Here is an 18,440-nt window from a genome sequence, read left to right on the forward strand (position 1 = left end):
TGCTACTTCACTATCTTGGCTCTGTTGCCATTAACACACACACACACACACACACACACACACACACGTAAACTCTAGGTAATCAATGGAGGGAGAGAAATGAATAATTTGTCATCCCTTGACTTTGAAAGTTGTTTTTATACTTCCATTTGAATGTGAATATAACATTTTCAAATGTTTATTACTTATATATCTTAAAGAGATGTCTGCCAGTTTAGCACATGGAGAATGGATTGGAGAATGGATGAACAAGCTCTGATACATGAATGTAATGAAACACTATTGTGCAAGTAGAAATAACAAGCAAGCAAATTTCAGAAAAACCTGGAAAAACATATGAACTGATGCAAAGTGAAATGAGCAAAACCAGAACACTATAGGCAGTAACAGCAACACTGTGTGATGATCAACTATGAATCACATAGCTCTCCTTAGCAATACAATGATCCAAGCTAATTACAAAGGACTTAGGATGAACAATGAGATCCACATTCAGAGAAAGAACTGATGCACTTCAGAATGCAGATAAAAATATACTATTTTCACTTCATTTTTTTCCCTTTTGGTCCTTCTTTCACAAAATGACTAATATGGAAATATGTTTGACACAACTGCACATAAATAACCTATATGAAATTTCTTAACATTTTAGGAAGAGGGGAGGCCAAAAAAAAAAAATCGAACCCAAAATTTTGTAAAAATGAATGTTAAAAATTGTCTTTACATATAATTAGAAAAAGAAAATATTAAAAAAAGAATTAACAAATCTTATCTGATAATTTTGAAAAGTATTAACCTGAAATTTTAAAAAGTATTTCCTAGGGCTATCTATATCATAAAATGGAAAATCAAAAGCTAAACATCAGGAAAATGAAGAACAAGATAGTTGACTTCCCAGGACACCAAGAGTATTTCAGAAGGATGAGCTGCTAGTTCAACTTGAAATATACAAAACTAAAATCTAAGCACTGTGTTATCACTATTCCTAAACTATTTTTTGATGAAAAGGATACCGCTGATGAAAGTAGGATAAACACGTAACACTTTTCCTCAATAATGGCAACAGATCATTTACAAATGGGTCATGATTCCCCTCTCTCACTCTTATAAAAAAGGGTAGTTAGGGTTAGTTGCTCTAGGCCAGACCTTCTTATACCTTTTTCCCTTTTTGCCCAAGAAATTTTTATATAACCCCAGGTATATAGGTATATGCTAAGTTCTCAACTATCCTTAGTTTCTAATTAAACATTTGTGATAGATGTGGGATGCATTTGATCTTCTAAGTTATCTACTTCATCAATGTAATCATACATTTTAGTATTTATAGAAATATTTCATATGTAACAAATGTCCCATATATTCAGTTATCTTGAAGAGGGCCATCATCTGTGTATTAAAATATTTGTAGAGTTAAAAGGTTTTTGTACCTCTCTACCTGATGAAGACATTCTGCAATTTAGTAATCAATATCTACTCTATGTACAAAAGGTCTATATTACTTTACTACAATTATATTATATTGTAATTACTTATGACAATATAAAGCTTTTGTGACTTCCTGGTAAGTACTATAAGGAATCAACTAACTCAGTGGCTATTATATGCCGCCATATTTTATGGAATCTTTACATTTGCTTGAGAAGTGTCCTAAGTCTCTACCAGCAGTACCTACTATTCTAATTAATCGTTATAAGAGACAGAGGATAAAGTCATAGTAGTAGCCATTAGCCATTATGATTCAGCCATACAGTTCTAATTTAATGAAGGACAGACAGTTGCCAGTTATGTAAATAAAATACATTCACATATAACACTTCCTGCTACAGTAGTGATATACTTACATAGCCAAATGGTCTGATGAAAATGGAGTTCTAAAGAAAAGTTACAATACTTCTTTATACTGAGAAAAATTATATTTAATGATATATGTGTTGAATTTATAACACTTCAGCAGTGACTCAGTTCTGTACTTTGGAACTTAATTTTAAGCAACTAAACAAAAGACAGGCAAACTATAACCAAAGCTGGTGGAGCTATGTTTTTGTTCAGCTCTGAACTTTTAAATAAAGTTTTATTGTATTAAAAAATATAAAAAACCATACTTAGCAGCCAGTGCTAGCCTTCTCTTATAGTTAACCCACTCCTAGGTTAGCCAAATGCAGAACTGATTTAATATCCAAGGAAAGAAAAGGGGAATCACATAAAGTATGCCCGACAAGCTGAAAAAAGATTAAGCATCCAGCTATAAAAACTATACAATGTTGATTGGAGAACATAAAAACCAGATGGCAAAATAAGTAGCACAGAGCTTTCTAATAAAATTCTAGGGGAGGGAATTCTTTTTAATGACAATTAAAATCTGTTTTACTCCAAAATAATTATTACATTGCTATAATTAAAGCAAGAACTCAAAAGTCAAAAATGGGACAAAATGTAAATTTCAGCATGCCATATTTCAAAGAGAGTTGAAGGAAATAAATAAAAATATGTAAATGAACAATATTATTCTCTAATCCTTTTGGGAAAATCAAAGTATACATTTTCTTCAGTGTTTTTGGATATTGAGAAAATACCAGGCCCTATTTTATTTACAACTGTGATGCCCTAGTCTCTGATATAGTTTGAGATAAAAGTTTGTGCAAATAACACACCTAGAAGATTCTGAAGTTGAAAAGATAATGTGTTAGTGACAGACAAAACTACAAAGCCTTATAGTAGTATCAAACTACTAGAACCTTACAAATATTCACATAAAAAAGCTCTTAATTTAAAAACCTTTTTGTTTCTATTTAACTCACCTCAAAGAATATTTTGAATGCTTGATGTAGAAAGGCTCTCTGGGACTTAAAAATTTCAGCTGGAATTTAAAATGAAACACTTTTTATAACAGCATGCAAACTACTTAATAGGTACCCTACCATATTTTAAATAAACCATGTATTTAATGAACTAAAATTTTATTTCAGTAGTTTCAGATACAATCATATAGAATAAAAGCTTTGTCAGGCAGAACTAGCAGTGAAGACCAGTTTTTTAAAAAACAAAATCCTATGAACCAAACTCATATAAGAGTTTACTCTAATTTAGATAGATCAAGTTTTACTCAGAAAAATATGGTAACCAGCAAGAAAACAAATTATAAAGGGAACAGAAGATAAAAACCAAAGAAATAAAATGAAATCCAATGCATATATTCAGTCACTTTCAGATAAAGTTCCAAGGTCTGCCTGTGTATAAGTAAAATTTCTCCAAGTGAAGAAATATCTTAAAAATACAATTTTGGGGCTTTAAGTATAAAGCTTATAAACTTAAATATCTATCTTTCTTGGGGGGGTGGGGGGACAGGGCAATGAAAGTTCAGTGACTTGCCCAGGGTCACACAGCTTGTAAGTGTCAAGTGTCTGAGGCTGGATTTGAACTCAGGTCCTCCTGAATCCAGGGCCAGTGCTTTATCCACTGAGCCACCTAGCTGCCCCCTCTATTATTTACCTATATAGCTATATAGGTATACAAAATTCACAGGAAGATGTCAAACTTACCAAATGAGTAGAGAAAGAATTATTCTTTAAATTGACTTTTATAGTTCTTGTTTCTCCAACTCTAGCTGGAAGAAATATGTAAATATCTTGTGGGGCATAAACTCCTCGCTGAGTCAAGTCAATTTGCCTGGTTTAGAAAATAGGGATTAAGTTATCTACTTAAAATTAATAGGAATTTAAATACAAATTATATTTTTTAAAAGCTAATTTTAATGATTTCCTTTAGGAGAAGTTAAAAATGGCTTGGAGCAGGTGCATTAAACTTTAGCAAATGACGACTAAATTGAAACAAGTGGGAACATGGTTCACTAACTTTCTCCTATCATCTATGACCTTTCAAACACCTCTCATGATTTCTTTCTTTTTTGGTGAGGCAATTGGGGTTAAGTGACTTGCCCAGGGTCACATAGCTAGTAAGTGTTAAGTGTCTGAAGCCGGATTTGAACTCAGGTCCTTCTGAATCCAGGGCCAGTGCTCTATCCACTGCGCTACCTAGCTGCCCACCTCTCATGATTTCTAAGGCTCTCCTTTCTACAAGGAGTGCCTCTGAGATTATCTCCGATTTATCCTGTATATATCATATTTGTATTTGTTTGTTGTCCCTCTCATTACACTGTGAATTCCTTGATAGCAGAGACTGGTTTTTTTGCCTCTTTGTATTCTCAGAGCTTAATACAGTTCCTGACACATTGGAGGTGCTTAATAAATGCTTATCAATTGATTAAGATGGGGTCCATAAGCTTCATGAGGCTGCCAAACACAAGAAGTGTTAAAAATCCTTGGAGTAGAGGATAAGGTAGAGCTCAAATGGTTCAACCTTAACACTGACACTGGGTAAGGAAGAAAGCAGATTCAGTGAATAGATAATGGAGGAAGGACTGGAAGTCAAAATATGGATGAAGAACATGGCTGATGACATAAAACATGGGGAAATATGGAATTATAAAAGATTATGATTGGATAGTTTGGTTTCCTTTTCATGTACATGACTGCAGTGGCTGTATATATGGATTTTCTGATTCTGTTCACTCCACACTGTATCAGCCCATGGTTTACCAATCACATATTCAATTTTCTTACTGTTTAAGGTTTGTAAGCTCTTTTTATCATGTTTTGGTGACTGGCCTGTGTCAAACTTGCCTAAGATAGTAAATAAGAGTTGAAGTCATTATTTACTTATTTTCCATTATTCAGAGTTTAAAGCTTAACTAGGTCATGTTTAAGTTACTATAATTGTGTGTTGCATCTTATCATCCTTACTCTTTTTCCCCATATGGTATGGATTTTGACCTGTGCTTTAATAATAATCAAACTGCACAGTGATAGGCGAGTATAAAATGATTGCTTCTTCAGTAGCCAATAGTTTCACATAAAGTAAGTCAACTTCATTTACTACAACTCTGTTTGATTATCATCATATCTATAGCTTTCCTACTTGTTTCTTCAAAGAAATCAATGATATACATGCATAATGTTTCTGAAAAGTCAGTAAGCCTTTGGTCTGTCATTTCTTAATTCTGAACTATATTTTCCAAAACATTTAATGCCATCCTCCTGTAGTTATAGTTGTATTAAAATCAATGAGTATCAATGTCTATGTTGACAAAATCTTTCAAATAACTGAAGTTCTTCATAGAATTTCTCTACTTCTTCATCCTTGTAACAAAGAATGGCACACAGTAACAGCTATTTCTTTATTTTTTTTTATTTTAGTGAGGCAATTGGGGTTAAGTGACTTGCCCAGGGTCACACAGCTAGTAAGTGTTAAATGTCTGAAGCCGGATTTGAACTCAGGTCCTCCTGACTCCAGGGCCCGTGTTCTATCCACTGAGCCACCTAGCTGCCCCAGTAAAAGCTATTTCAAGGCTGTCTGTCTGCTTATATTCGTAACAAAAAAGAAATGAACAGATTTATGCTAAATTCAAAAAGTGATTAATAAACCAGCCATTTCCTAGTAATAAATCATATTACATTAAAATTCTCTCCAAGCACTAATATATCTACTAAGTGTCAAACTTACTACAAGGGAGTGAGTTAGACATCAGGCCTGGGATGATGCCTCATACTTCTTTATAATCTACAGTGCTAAACATAGTACTTTTTTCCAGTAAGTCATTCTAAGTATTTTGACAGAAGATAATAAAGAACATTTTTTTCCATTAGTTAACAGTGCTCTGAACATTACACCTAAGGTCTATCGACATGAACTAGCTATGATATGCCATCATTAAAATTATGTATGTCTAATTAGTGTTTTCTATGCACATAAGTCTTTGAAAATTTATAAGCATGTCATAAACAAACACATACCGAGTAGTAGGAACAGAAGCCTCAGCGCCACCTCGTCTTCTGGACCTAGCTAGATTATCTGTTTTTACAAGAGCATTTGTGGAAATTCTTTCAGATATATTTTCTGGACTAATACTCTATTAGAAAGAAAGATATAAAGAGGAAAAAAACAGTCTTGGTCATGTAAAGACAATGAACCTATTAGGCAGCTATTTCCTTTTTTTTCCTAAAGCCTTCACTTTACTATTAAAAAAAAATTTTTTTCATTTATTTATTTATTTACTTATTAAGCAGCTATTTCTTTCTTTCTTTTTTTTTTAAGTGAGGCAGTTGGGGTTAAGTGACTTGCCCAGGGTCACACAGCTAGTAAGTGTTAAGTGTCTGAGGCCGGATTTGAACTCAGGTACTCCTGACTCCAGGGCCGGTTCTCTATCCACTGCGCCACCTAGCTGCCCCCTAGGCAGCTATTTTTTAATGCTACTTTATAGTTTGTAAAACATTTTCATAGACTTTCTAATTTGATCTTACAGCAACACTGAGGTAAATAAGGTAGTTATCCACATTTTACCAATGAGGAGCCTGAGGTTGGTAGGTTAAGTGATTCATCCAAAATCACACAAATAATTAGTGTCAGAATCCACAAACAGAACCCACGTTTCCAGATGCTCCATCCATCTTTCTGCTATATCAAAGCTCTTAAAAAGAAGCAAAAGGGGCAGCTAGGCGGCTCAGTGGATAGAGCACTGGCCCAGAAGTCAGGAGTACCTGACTTCAAATCTGGCTTCAGACACTTAACACTTACTAGCTGTGTGACCCTGGGCAAGTCACCTAACCCCAATTGCCTCACCAAAAAAAAAAAAAAAATTATAAAAAGAAGTAAAAGATGTAAAATATCTCCTACTGAAAGCACTTTAAATGTGGTACTAATGGATTTTTCATTGACATAGTTAATACATTAAAATAATTAAGTCACTAATTATCCTCCAACTTTGCTTATGACTTTTATACATCTTAATAATACATCTAATCCTACTATATATAGGCATACATATATATACGTACGCAAGACACATGCCAATTCCCATCAGCAGATATAGCTAATATGTACAGCAGTTAAGAATACCACACAGAAGGAAAGCAATCTTTTCCTGATCCCTCCATACCAAAAGGAACAAAAATGTATTTTTCACTAAGAACATCTAAAAGCATAATTTTCATTTTTAAAAGTTACTTTAATTACAGGAATTAAGTTACAATATATGGCACATAATAAGCATTTAATACTTTTTTTCTTTCATTTATAATACTTACTAGTCCACATAGCTGAAATCTTAGTGTATGTTTCATGTGAGGTGCTGCACTTGGATAACACTCAGCATCCCAAAACTGAGCATAATTCCCTCTATGTCTTGGTAAAAAAGTGATGGCAACCTACAAAACAAACATAAACACTTTTGTAACATTTTATCTGTTGTTATTACTAGATATTGAGGGGCACCTAGATGATGCAGTGGATAGAGCACTGGCCCTGCAGTCAGAAGGACCCGAGTTCAAATTCAATCTCAGACACTTACTAGCTGTGTGACCCCTGGGCAAGTCACTTAACCCTGATTACCTCAAACATCTGGGGCCATCTCCAGTTGTCCTGATCTCTACCTTGCCACTAGACCCATATAGCTCTGGAGGAAAGAGTGAGGCTGGTGACTTTGCAAATGTCCCTCACTTAAAACCAACTCACAAGAAGTCATGACATCACTTCCTGATGTCATGGTCCTCTTTGAGAATGAAGGACAAACAACAATTACTAAACGTTGATACTTATTTTTCTGTTAGGTTGCTAAGAAAAAGCTTTCAAACGAAGAAATAGAGCAACAAATGCTTAGAGTTGGTCATATCTGTCACTTCTTAGGGGGAAAAAAGCTTGTTCAATTCTATTTCAAGTGGACTAATTCAATTCTGGGTCCAAAATACTTCATATAAATCAACACCTCCAAAAGTACATTGTTGGGGGTGGGGTTGGGGGTGGTTCTCAAATTACACTACAGCTGTTGTGTAGGAGAGCTAAATGAGGAAGCAGGCTAGAGAGGGTTCAGTAGATTAAACCACAGACATATAATCAAGAGTTGGGGATATATTCATTTTATTGTTCTCCTTATGCAACCCTCTACTGGCCAAAAGACAGAACTAAAATTTAGGATCTACATGCAAGGTAGAAGATTTTGGATATGGCATTATCTATCTTTGAAACCTCACAATATTTATAACAAATTTTGTCACTGACATGACTACTCTGTCATAAAAGTGTTAACAGTTTTTAGAACACCTTATCTATAAATATTTTCAATAGGTGATTCCTGGAAAATGACCAATCACGGTACTGTAGGAAATGAACTACATCCATAATGATATTTATTATTCATTAAGCAAGATCATGTAAACAAGTGGCAACTTAATGGAAGGGTAGTTCATAGGTTCTCGCTGAAAAGGCAAATGTAAGAGCTGGTAAAATCTTTTTCATCAAACACCCCAAAGTTACAAGAAACAATCAAACAGAATATTTGGTCATTTTGCTTTACTAAATTCACTATGAGTATAAACAAAACGCTCCTTCCAAAGGATATAGTAGCCAAGTTCTACAAAAATTAACAAAAATCTTCCAAAGTCAACATACACTTTAATATTTAGTAACAACAATGTGGGCATGGGAAGAGGGCAATGTTGGAAAATAGTTTGGGATTAAGGAACTAAAGAAAACAAAGACTTATATAGACAACCTAGAAAATTCCTATCTGTACATTATGCCTTTTTTCTTTAAGAGTTATGAGGCATGGAAAGGTAATAACAAATAACACACAAAAATGAGGCTCCATATATTTTAATAGAGAAGTTAACTAAATATAAACATTATGGTTAATTTAGAATCAGCGAGTCTCTATTCAGTCAAACCACTGGCTGGCTGAAGTAAATATCAAAGTAAAAACTAAATAAGACAAAAGAATAATGAGAAGACACTGAAAAGAATCATAGGAACTAAAATTTAAACTAAGGCTCCCAAAATGGGTAAAACTAAAGAACAGTGACTTCATTACTACTTTCTGGAGAAGATGCATTGACATATAATCGTCACCACAAAGAACAACAACAAAACCCAGAAATCACATTAACCAGCACATGCAATCTCCAAACTAATTAGAAAGACATGGCTGGGGGGGGGGGGGGGGGGAGAGGGGCCGGAGTTTAGAATACAAGCACATTTGCAAAACACAAATGAGGAGGAAATTATTTAAGGTTATAGACAACCCCTCACAAAATAGTGAAAAACAATTGGTGAAACACATTGACAAACTAGATTACCCAGAGAACTTCTGTAGGTGAAACTGGTAAGATAATAGATGGAAGGCAGCTAGTTGGTACAGTAGATAGAGCAGCAGCCCTGGAATCAGGAGGACCTGAATTCAAAACTGGCTTCAGACACTTACTGGCTGTGTGACTCCCAGGCAAGTCACTTAACCCCAAATGCCTCCAAATAAATAAACAAAAAAAGAAAATAAGATGGAAAAAAAGACAGACATCTCAGTGGTTTTATAAAAATTTTGACAATAACTGTGGGAGTCCTGACATTTGGACTCTGAAACCTTTGTACCTAATGTACCATTTGAAGTAGAAATGGCACCAAAAGTGATAGAAAAATCAGGAAGTCAGACCTGATCAATTACATACTAAAGAAAACCATCAACAAATTCACAAACTTTAAAGGCAATTAGGGAATTGCCTATTTAAGTTACAAGGGAACAGTTTTTTAAAAATGGAAAAGCTTATTAGTTATAGAAAAGGTTATTAGCTATCTATCTATCTATATTTTTTTAAAGGCAAGACACCAAGACTTCTGAGCATACACCTAATTTTTCATCTTTGTAAAAAATCTCCTTAGGGATACTCTACACACACATTAAGGTATCCCTGGCAAAAATCTAAGACATAAGGGCTTTTTATAGGCAGTTTTCAAGAGTGGACCACATTTCTGCAGTCACTCAACTATCTGAGTCTGAGAACTGTAACAATTATAAGGCCCCAGTGTGTTTTCTTATTATAAGCAAGCCTCTGACTCAGTAAAGCAAATAGGACTTGATGGCTCTCTTTAAATAACCTTTTGTCTCACATGTTTATCACAGGATTATACAAAACTCTATTAAATATAGAACTATCATTTCATAGTTCTGCAAAGTTTTGCTTTTGAATGAGTTCTTAAAACAAGTTTCAAACATTGGTCAGTGTTACAAAAGAGGTCTGGTATAAAGTCCAACAAAAGGATTCCCTTTTGATAGGGTTTCAAAATGTTTCTAAACTCAAAGTGATGTCACACCATTTACAAAGTAACTTTGATGAAATCTGCAACAATGTGAAAGATTAATTCACACTGAAAAATAGTCAATTAAAACAAATATATTGCCCAGACTATGAAAGCAGCTAGATTAGTAGACTACTGAATTTGTCCATTGACATGTATATCTCAAACAAGTACTTCAGATAAAAAAATAAGCTGGCTCTAGAACTAAGTAGTAGGAAGATATAAGGCTAGACTGTATTTAGGGAATGACTAACTTGCAATGATTTTAAACTCTTTGCATCTACCAAAAACTATGTCTAACAGAAAATATTTCTTCATAAACACTACATGGTTGTGAATCACTGAAGACCACAACCTTGAAAAACATAAAAATCATAAATTACCTAAAAAGCAATAATAGAAAGATATGGTAGATTTTACCAATGACAAGCTGAATGTGTAAAAACAACATGAAGACTATGTCAGAGGAGACATAGTAGAAAAGGAGTAGGGCTGATCTCAGAGATGAGAGACAGCTGATAAATATCCAGCTGCTATACTGGTACCCCACAAAATAGTAAAAGCAAGGCCTCTAGGATGTTAGGTAGATGCTCTATGGAGAATTTAGAGGAAATCTTGGGCAAGAATCTTACAGAACAAATAATAATGGATCCATAGCAATGAGTATCCTCCAAGTTATAGGGCATCACTAAGACTGGAGTTTAAAGTAAAAATGCATTCCTCACAAATAATGACACTGACCTGTCAGCAATATATACACTGTGAACTGTTTTCAGATACTTAGGCTCTTCAATGGTCCTCCGTGTCACTCACTATTCATTTGTTAAACATAAAACATAAGCTTCTCCAGGATACAGGCCACCTCACTTTCGTATTTCTATCACTAGTCCAGCAGCTGGAACACAATAGTTGCTTAATAAATATTTAATGACAGCTGAGCAAGTTGGCCAGAGTTAGGTGGTATAACTTAGGATAATAGAGAAAATGTTCATTTGTATGAAGTTAACTGTCCCATACAGTATCATGTCTAATTAAAATGACAAAGTCTAAATGACTTTAACAGTGTTGCTCAACAAAGTGACTGACTTCACCTTTTGTTTTCCGTGACCTTCTAATGTACCGGAAATACGAGAACATCTGAAAGCTGTGTAAGCAGCTCTAAAGACATCTCCACTCTCATCAACATCCTACAGAAAGGGAAAATAAGAACAAAGATGAATTCCGCACCAAAACTAGCACTTTACATTTGTATAGTGTTTTACTATTTTACAAAGTATGTTCATCAAGTCATTTAATCTTCACAGCCATCCTAGGTGGCAGAGAAGGAAATCTTAGAAATAACAAAATAATTAACAATTAACAAAAAGCAGTGAGACTGACTGGAATCCAAGTCTTCAGGTTCCTAGTCCAGGGCTCTTTCTACTATACATGATTACTTTCTGCCAAATTTCTAAATGGGGTGGCAAGAAGGGGAACCCACTTACATCAAATGACAGAATAAATAAAGCTAGTATACTGATGTTTGAGTATGTGCTAGGATCAATTTAAAATACAGCAACCAAAAAATGGAGCTAATAAATTTTTTGGCAAAAAAAGAGAAAAATTATATACTTTAGATTACTGTTACTGACCTTGACATAAGGTGGCACAAAAGATGATAAATTCCACTTTACTTCTTCATCACCATGATTTTCAAGTTCTAGATAACTTTCTAGAAGGAAAACACAAATCTGTAAACCAAACCCAACTCAAACAAGTTAACCCAGATAAGGTAAATAAGATGAAGAGATTTTAAGTCACACTTCATTTCTAATTTCCTCTAAGTTGTTAACCTTCCCCCAAGACCTCATGCTGCACTCTTATTTTGCAGTTCTCTGATGTATTATTTATCAGACAATATTGTGTTTAATAGTTGTTATTATGGGTTATCTCCCAAAGAGACTATAAACACTCCTTAATTAAGAGACTGTCTCTCATCTAAAATTTTCTCTCTCCCTAGCATCTATCAAGGTCCTCTGCACACAGTAGGTACTTAATAAATGTTGGCTATATTATATTCTATTTAATTCCAGAAAAGTCTTTTTTTTTAAAGTAACATTTACTACATATCTCTACTGCAGTTACATTTGTGTGTATATATATATATATATATATATATATATATATATATATATATATATATATATATACACACACACACACACACACACACAGATATATATACAGATTTTCTTGCAGTATCAATTAAAAGTGTGGAGATACATAGTATTTCCTTTATATGTATGTGGACATATATATTACTAATATGGCAGTTATAAAAGGAAATTGCAATTAAAATAGTATTATCCAATTTGAGAAGGGCAAGCGTAGTGAATTACAAGGTATTTTAAGGAATCATTATATGGGAAATGTATCACAAAAAGATCATTTTTTTCTCAATCCAATCAGTACCACTACTATTACCTGAAAGACATTAACATCTTTGAAACTCTTAGCTCTCAAATTTTGTAAAGATAGATGAAATAAAGGGGGAAAAAAGCTTGATCTGAAAAAGCTTGGCATGGAATTTAATTTTTTTTTTAATTTTGATAATGATTCTGATTCTTGTTTCCTATCTTTAAACACTTTCTAATTTTTAGGCACAATAAAATAGGATTTTAATATTCCTATTCATTACTAAGTTACCATTTCAACTCCAGGTTTAATGAAATAATACTTGTATAAATAGAAAAACTGTGCAACATCACAATACCAGCCAAAGAGTAAGTACTGTGATGCAGAGTTCTTAACCTTTTTAGTGTTATGGAGCCGTATGGCAACCTAGTGAAGCCTAAGGATGCTATTCAGAATCATGTTTTAAAAAGATAAAATTTGGAAGATTAAAAATAAATTCTGTTGAAATAGTTATAATTTTTCCCCCTGAGAGTTTAGAGACATCAGCTTAAGAACCTCAGCACAGCACAGGCCTACTTGCTGTTCCTTACGTGTAAAGGCTCCATTTCCCATATCTATGCCTGTCATTGTTTGTCCTCCATGTTCTCTACTCACAGTTACCTCGTGGAATTCCCTGTTTTATTCAAGACTCAGCTCAAGGGCCATCTTATACAAGAAACTTTTCCTGATCCCAATTATTTGTCCACTTCCACCTCAAATTTACCTTCTACTCATTTTTTTTTTTTTTAAAGTGAGGCAACTGGGGTTAAGTGACTTGCCCAGGGTCACACAGCTAGTAAGTGTTAAGTGTCTGAGGCTGGATTTGAACTCAGGTACTCCTGATTCCGGGGCCAGTGCTCTATCCACTGTACCATCTAGCTGCCCCACCTTGTACTCATTTTGACATATTATACATATATTTATTAATGTATATGTTGTCTCTCCCTTTATAATGTATACTTCCTGAAGGCAGGGGTTAATTTCTATTTTTACTCTGTATCCTTAGCACTTTGTGGAAAGGAAATGTTTAGTGAAAACTTACTAATTGACTCTAAGTGTCAACACACACATACACACACATTACAAATTCCCACATGTCTTTAGCAACAATAACCTTATTACACTTTAAAAAAATACAGATTCGGGGCAGCTTAGGTGGCGCAGTAGATAAAGAACCAGCCCTAGATTCGGGAGGACCTGAGTTCAAATCTGGCCTCAGACACTTGACACGTACTAGCTGTGTGACCCTGGACAAGTCACTTAACCCTCACTGCCCTGCCCCCCCCCCAAAAATAAATGAATGAATGAATAAATACTCCCTAAAAGTATCTGAACAATGATCGCATAGTCAACTTCAGCATTCTGGTAGAAAAGGGGGAGAGAGAATCAAAGAAATACATCACATAATAACCCTCAAATAGGATGTTTTAAAGAATCCAACTAAATATAGCCATTTCTCTATACCTTTTCTCTTCCAAAAATGACATTTTTCAAAGAAAGTCTACATATTTTTTCTCCTAAAAATTCTGCAATTTATTTTCCAATATTAAATTCTCTTAGGTCATACAACATTTAGTGCATTTAGTCTGCTTATACTGCTAACCCATCATTGGTTTATTTTAAGTCTGGGATACCTAGTTTTATGAGGCAAAGCTAGAAGCTCCAAGAAATAACTCAGTTCTCAGAAACAAAGCTAGGCGGGCAGCTAGGTGGCACAGTGGATAAAGCACCAGCCTGGATTTAGGAGGACTTGAATTCAAATCCGACCTCAGACACTTACTAGTTGTGTGACCCTCAGGAAGTCACTTAACCCCAATTGCCTCATCAAAACCAAATAAATCAACCCCCCCCCATACCCACCCACCCCCCAAACTAGGTAGGGATAGGGATGGCTGACAGGGAGAAGTCATTAAGAACAAAATGATGGCCTTGAAAATTCTCCCACGTAGGCTTCAACTCCAAAGTTTTCAATGTTTTAGATTTGAGAGTCACAAAACAAATGATCCCACCTTCCTCCCCCACAAAAACCCACCTACAAATTATTACATCTATTATTGCTATATGCATAACAACAGAAGTAGAACCTACACAGCACTTAGTATTTTAATTACGTGATTTGGGGTTTTAATACCTGAGGTTTCACCAGGTTCTGTTTCAGGAAAAGTGATGGTTTTAGTTTTTATTTCAGCTTTTGTTGAGGGTGGTTTTATAAATGGTTTTACCATATGACTCACTGGAGACTCAGATCTTAAAATTTGTTTGGAGGCCAAGAGTGATGAAGGATCTTCCTTAGTAATGTCTTCTCGAATTTGTACCTTTACAACCTTTTGAAATAAAACAGGGAAAGGAAATATAAATATATAAACAAAGAAAAAAGCATATATGTATTTTTAAAATTTCAATATACAAAAGCATATTGATAAACTTAATAGAAGTGACTGCCTTTAATCATATCTCCTTAAAACAGAACTTAGACATCTTTGCAAGCATTCTTTCATACAAAGTACCAATTAAACTATTCCTTCAGTGTAGCAGGAAGTTAATGCATCTTCAAAGGTGATTTCCCCCCCAGGGCAATGAGGGTTAAGTGACATGCCCAGGGTCACACAGCTATTAAATGCCATGTGTCTGAGGCCGGATTTGAAATCAGGTCCTCCTCCCCAAGGTGATTCTTTTCTATTTTAGACCCTACACATTAATAGATCCCTTAAGATGGCTAAATCTATAGAAAGTAGTTATTAGAAAGAGAACTAATTTTGAGATAACAATCTTCAGTAATCTCCCACAAATTGTTGTTGTTTGTCCTTCATTCTCAAAGAGAACCATGACATCAGAGTGATGCCATGATTTGAACCCAACTGAATTTAAGTGAGGGAGGACTGTGCAAGGTCACCAACCTCACTTTCTCCTCCAGAGCCATCTGGGTCCAGTGGCAAGATATAGATCAGGACAATCAGAGATGGCCCCAGATATTTGAGGCAATTGAGCTTATGTGACTTGCCCAGGGTCACAAAGTGTCTGAGGTGAGATCTCCCACAAATGCTAAATATATGAACGAGGCAGGTTTTATTTCCTTTAAAGTTATGTCTTTTTGGTGAAAAAAATACATTCAGTTAAACGTGTATCAACTCTACAAAGGTAAAATAGGGGAAAACATGGATAGACAATAGTTGTTTTAAAAAAGGTATTGGGATTTTAATAGATTGTAAGCTCAATGAGTCAAGAGCTAATGCAATCCTAGGCTACGTTGAAGAGTATAATTTCCAGCAATAAGGACAAAGTCTTGACTTTAGTGTGCCCTCATCATACTGTATCTGGACTACCATGTTTAATTCTGGGCACCACAGCCTAAGGACAACAATAAGCTAGTATCCAAAGGAGGGCAACAAGGATGATGAAGTACTTTGAGTCCACATCCCATAAAGATAAGTTTAAAGAAGTAAACATATTTAATGTTGAGAAAAATTCAAAGGAGATCTAATGTGTCCTCAAGTATCTATAGGATTTGTTCTATTTGGCCTCAGAGAATAGAACTAAAAGCAATGGATGGAAGTTGCAAAGAGGATAATTTAGGCTTGATGTCAAGAAAAACTTCCTAACAATTAGAGCTGAACAAATGTGGAATGGGCTGCCTAGAGAAGTGGTGGGTTTTGTCTCCTTCAAAGCTTTCAAAAGTTGGATGACTACTTGTGTATATTATGCTGGGGATTCTTTTTGGGTATGGGTTGAACAAGATGGCCACTGAGGTCCTTTTCAAATCTTAACTCAATGATTCTGCACCCCTTCCTAAGTATGGAAACATTCCAAGGCTCTATTCCTATACCCTCTTCTCACTACATACTCTGTCTTGTTGACCTCATCAGCTCTGATAGGTTTACTTATCTCCATGCAGATGAGGACTCCCAGATCAGATCTACATACCCAGCTCCTGTTTCACTCTCCTTGAACTCCTATACTACACTACCAAATGCCAACTGAATATTTTGAATTAGATACCCCAGTAGCATCTCAAATTCTACACTTCTGCATTCTCTTACCACCCCTCTCTTTCAAAGCCATTCCTCTACCAAACTTTCCTTTTTCCATCAAGGGCAGCACTATCCTTCTAGTTACCTAGGTTCAAAAACTCTTGTCATCCTTGTCTCAATCTTTTGCCTCACATATCCAATCAGTCTGAAACTGATTTTGGTTCTTTTACCTTCATAACATCTCTCATCTGTCCCCTTATCCCTACTCAAAGGGCCATCATCTATATTCTCATCACCACTCACTTTTACAATTTCCACAGCCTACCTGGTTTCCCTGAATCAAGTCTCTCTCCTTTCCAATCTGTGAGAAATAATTATTAATAATCAATATCTTAGAGGACCCAGTGATCTCCCCTTCTTTCTTAGTCCTTTCTCTCTCCTCTCCCCAGTCCAAAGTTAAGTTCTCCTTGAGACATTCCATCAAATCCTTTCATCTGGGTCAAGCCCAACCAAAACTTACAAAGAATCCTGGGTGAAGACAGGTAAATTTATCTAAATACCCAAAGGCCTTCACTGATGAGATTCGGCCTTCATAACCATACCTAGGTGGAAACTATTTTGCTCTGATCACTTTGGGTGGGAGGCTCACATTCATTCTCTGATATTATTACCAAGAGCTCAGTGACCTGAATCATATCCATATCCAGGGACTTCATTTTCTTTATTTGTTTTTGTTGTTTCTTTGGTGAGACAATTGGGGTTAAGTGAATTGCCCAGGGGTCACACAGCTACTAAGTGTCAAGGATCTGAGGCCGGATTTGAATTCGGGTCCTCCTGAATCTAGGGCTGGTGCTCTATCCACTGCACCACCTAGCTGTCCCCAGGGACTTTGTTTTAATATAATCCACCTCCAATTATGTCAACCAATTAGATTTGATTGTTGTTAACCAAATGGATTTGATTGCTATGTGATGGACCTCCTACAATTAGAAGGACATATAAACTGAGACCCCCATCGCCATTGGGGGTCTTTGGTGTGAGAGAGACAGCCAAATACCATCCTTTTATTAATAACTTGCCAGCTTATTAATAAAATTATTAAATTACCCAGAAATTATGTCTCTCATGTTTTTAATTGTCACAAATCCATTTTTCACATGGCTGTGAAAATTATATTCCTAAAGCACAGGTCTGAATATGACATACTTTTACTATAATACAATAAACTTCAGTGGCTCCCTATTAACTTCTAAAATCAAATGCTAACTCCTCTGGCATTTAAGCTCTTCACGATTAGGCTCAAAACCATCTTTCTAGCCTTATGATATATTTTCTCTTGCAGACACTCAAGTCTTGCCAAACTAGCCTTCTTCCTACCCTTCACTCTCTCTTGTATCTCTGCTTTTGCATTAGCTATACACTATGCTTGTAATGTACTCCTTTCTTAACTACTCCCATTTTACATGAAGATTGTCCTTCCTCAGCTAGTAATTAGTGTCTTCCTCCCTAAAATCATTTCATATATACTTCAATTGCAAGACAGTGTCCTACAGTTTTCAAATAAGAGATTCTGGATTTAAGACTCCTAGAGGCTAATAAGATAAACTCTGAGCTAAATTATAACTATAGCGGTTTCTGTGAACACCTTAACAATTAAACACTCAATGTCCTGATTATTTATTTATTAAATTTCTTTTAAAGTAAAAAAATGTTTGAACAAATCCAGCAGATGTGGTATCTAAAATGGTTTAGCAGACTGCTATCTAGCAAACTCTCACTTACATGTTTAGCTTTGACTATAGAGAACATGCCTCCAAGTGGCACAAAAAAAAAAAAAAAGGGTTTTTTAAAGCCCATGAATTC

At 35.1% G+C, this 18,440-nt stretch overlaps 1 protein-coding gene across 1 annotated transcript in view; it reads right to left on the reverse strand.

Annotated features, from left to right (window-relative positions):
- CEP192 (centrosomal protein 192) overlaps window positions 1-18,440 on the reverse strand; it is a 153,295-nt gene that overhangs the window by 7,953 nt on the left and 126,902 nt on the right. The window contains exons 38-44 of the mRNA XM_043978257.1: window positions 14,741-14,933; window positions 11,808-11,887; window positions 11,268-11,363; window positions 7,140-7,259; window positions 5,850-5,965; window positions 3,540-3,666; window positions 2,799-2,857 (exon numbers count right to left, since the gene is read on the reverse strand). Of these exons, the coding sequence (XP_043834192.1) occupies window positions 2,799-2,857; window positions 3,540-3,666; window positions 5,850-5,965; window positions 7,140-7,259; window positions 11,268-11,363; window positions 11,808-11,887; window positions 14,741-14,933 (791 nt within the window). The remainder of the gene's footprint in view (window positions 1-2,798; window positions 2,858-3,539; window positions 3,667-5,849; window positions 5,966-7,139; window positions 7,260-11,267; window positions 11,364-11,807; window positions 11,888-14,740; window positions 14,934-18,440) is intronic.

Source organism: Dromiciops gliroides, chromosome 1 (genome assembly GCF_019393635.1).
Source record: "Dromiciops gliroides isolate mDroGli1 chromosome 1, mDroGli1.pri, whole genome shotgun sequence".
NCBI classification, from domain to species: Eukaryota; Metazoa; Chordata; class Mammalia; order Microbiotheria; family Microbiotheriidae; genus Dromiciops; species Dromiciops gliroides.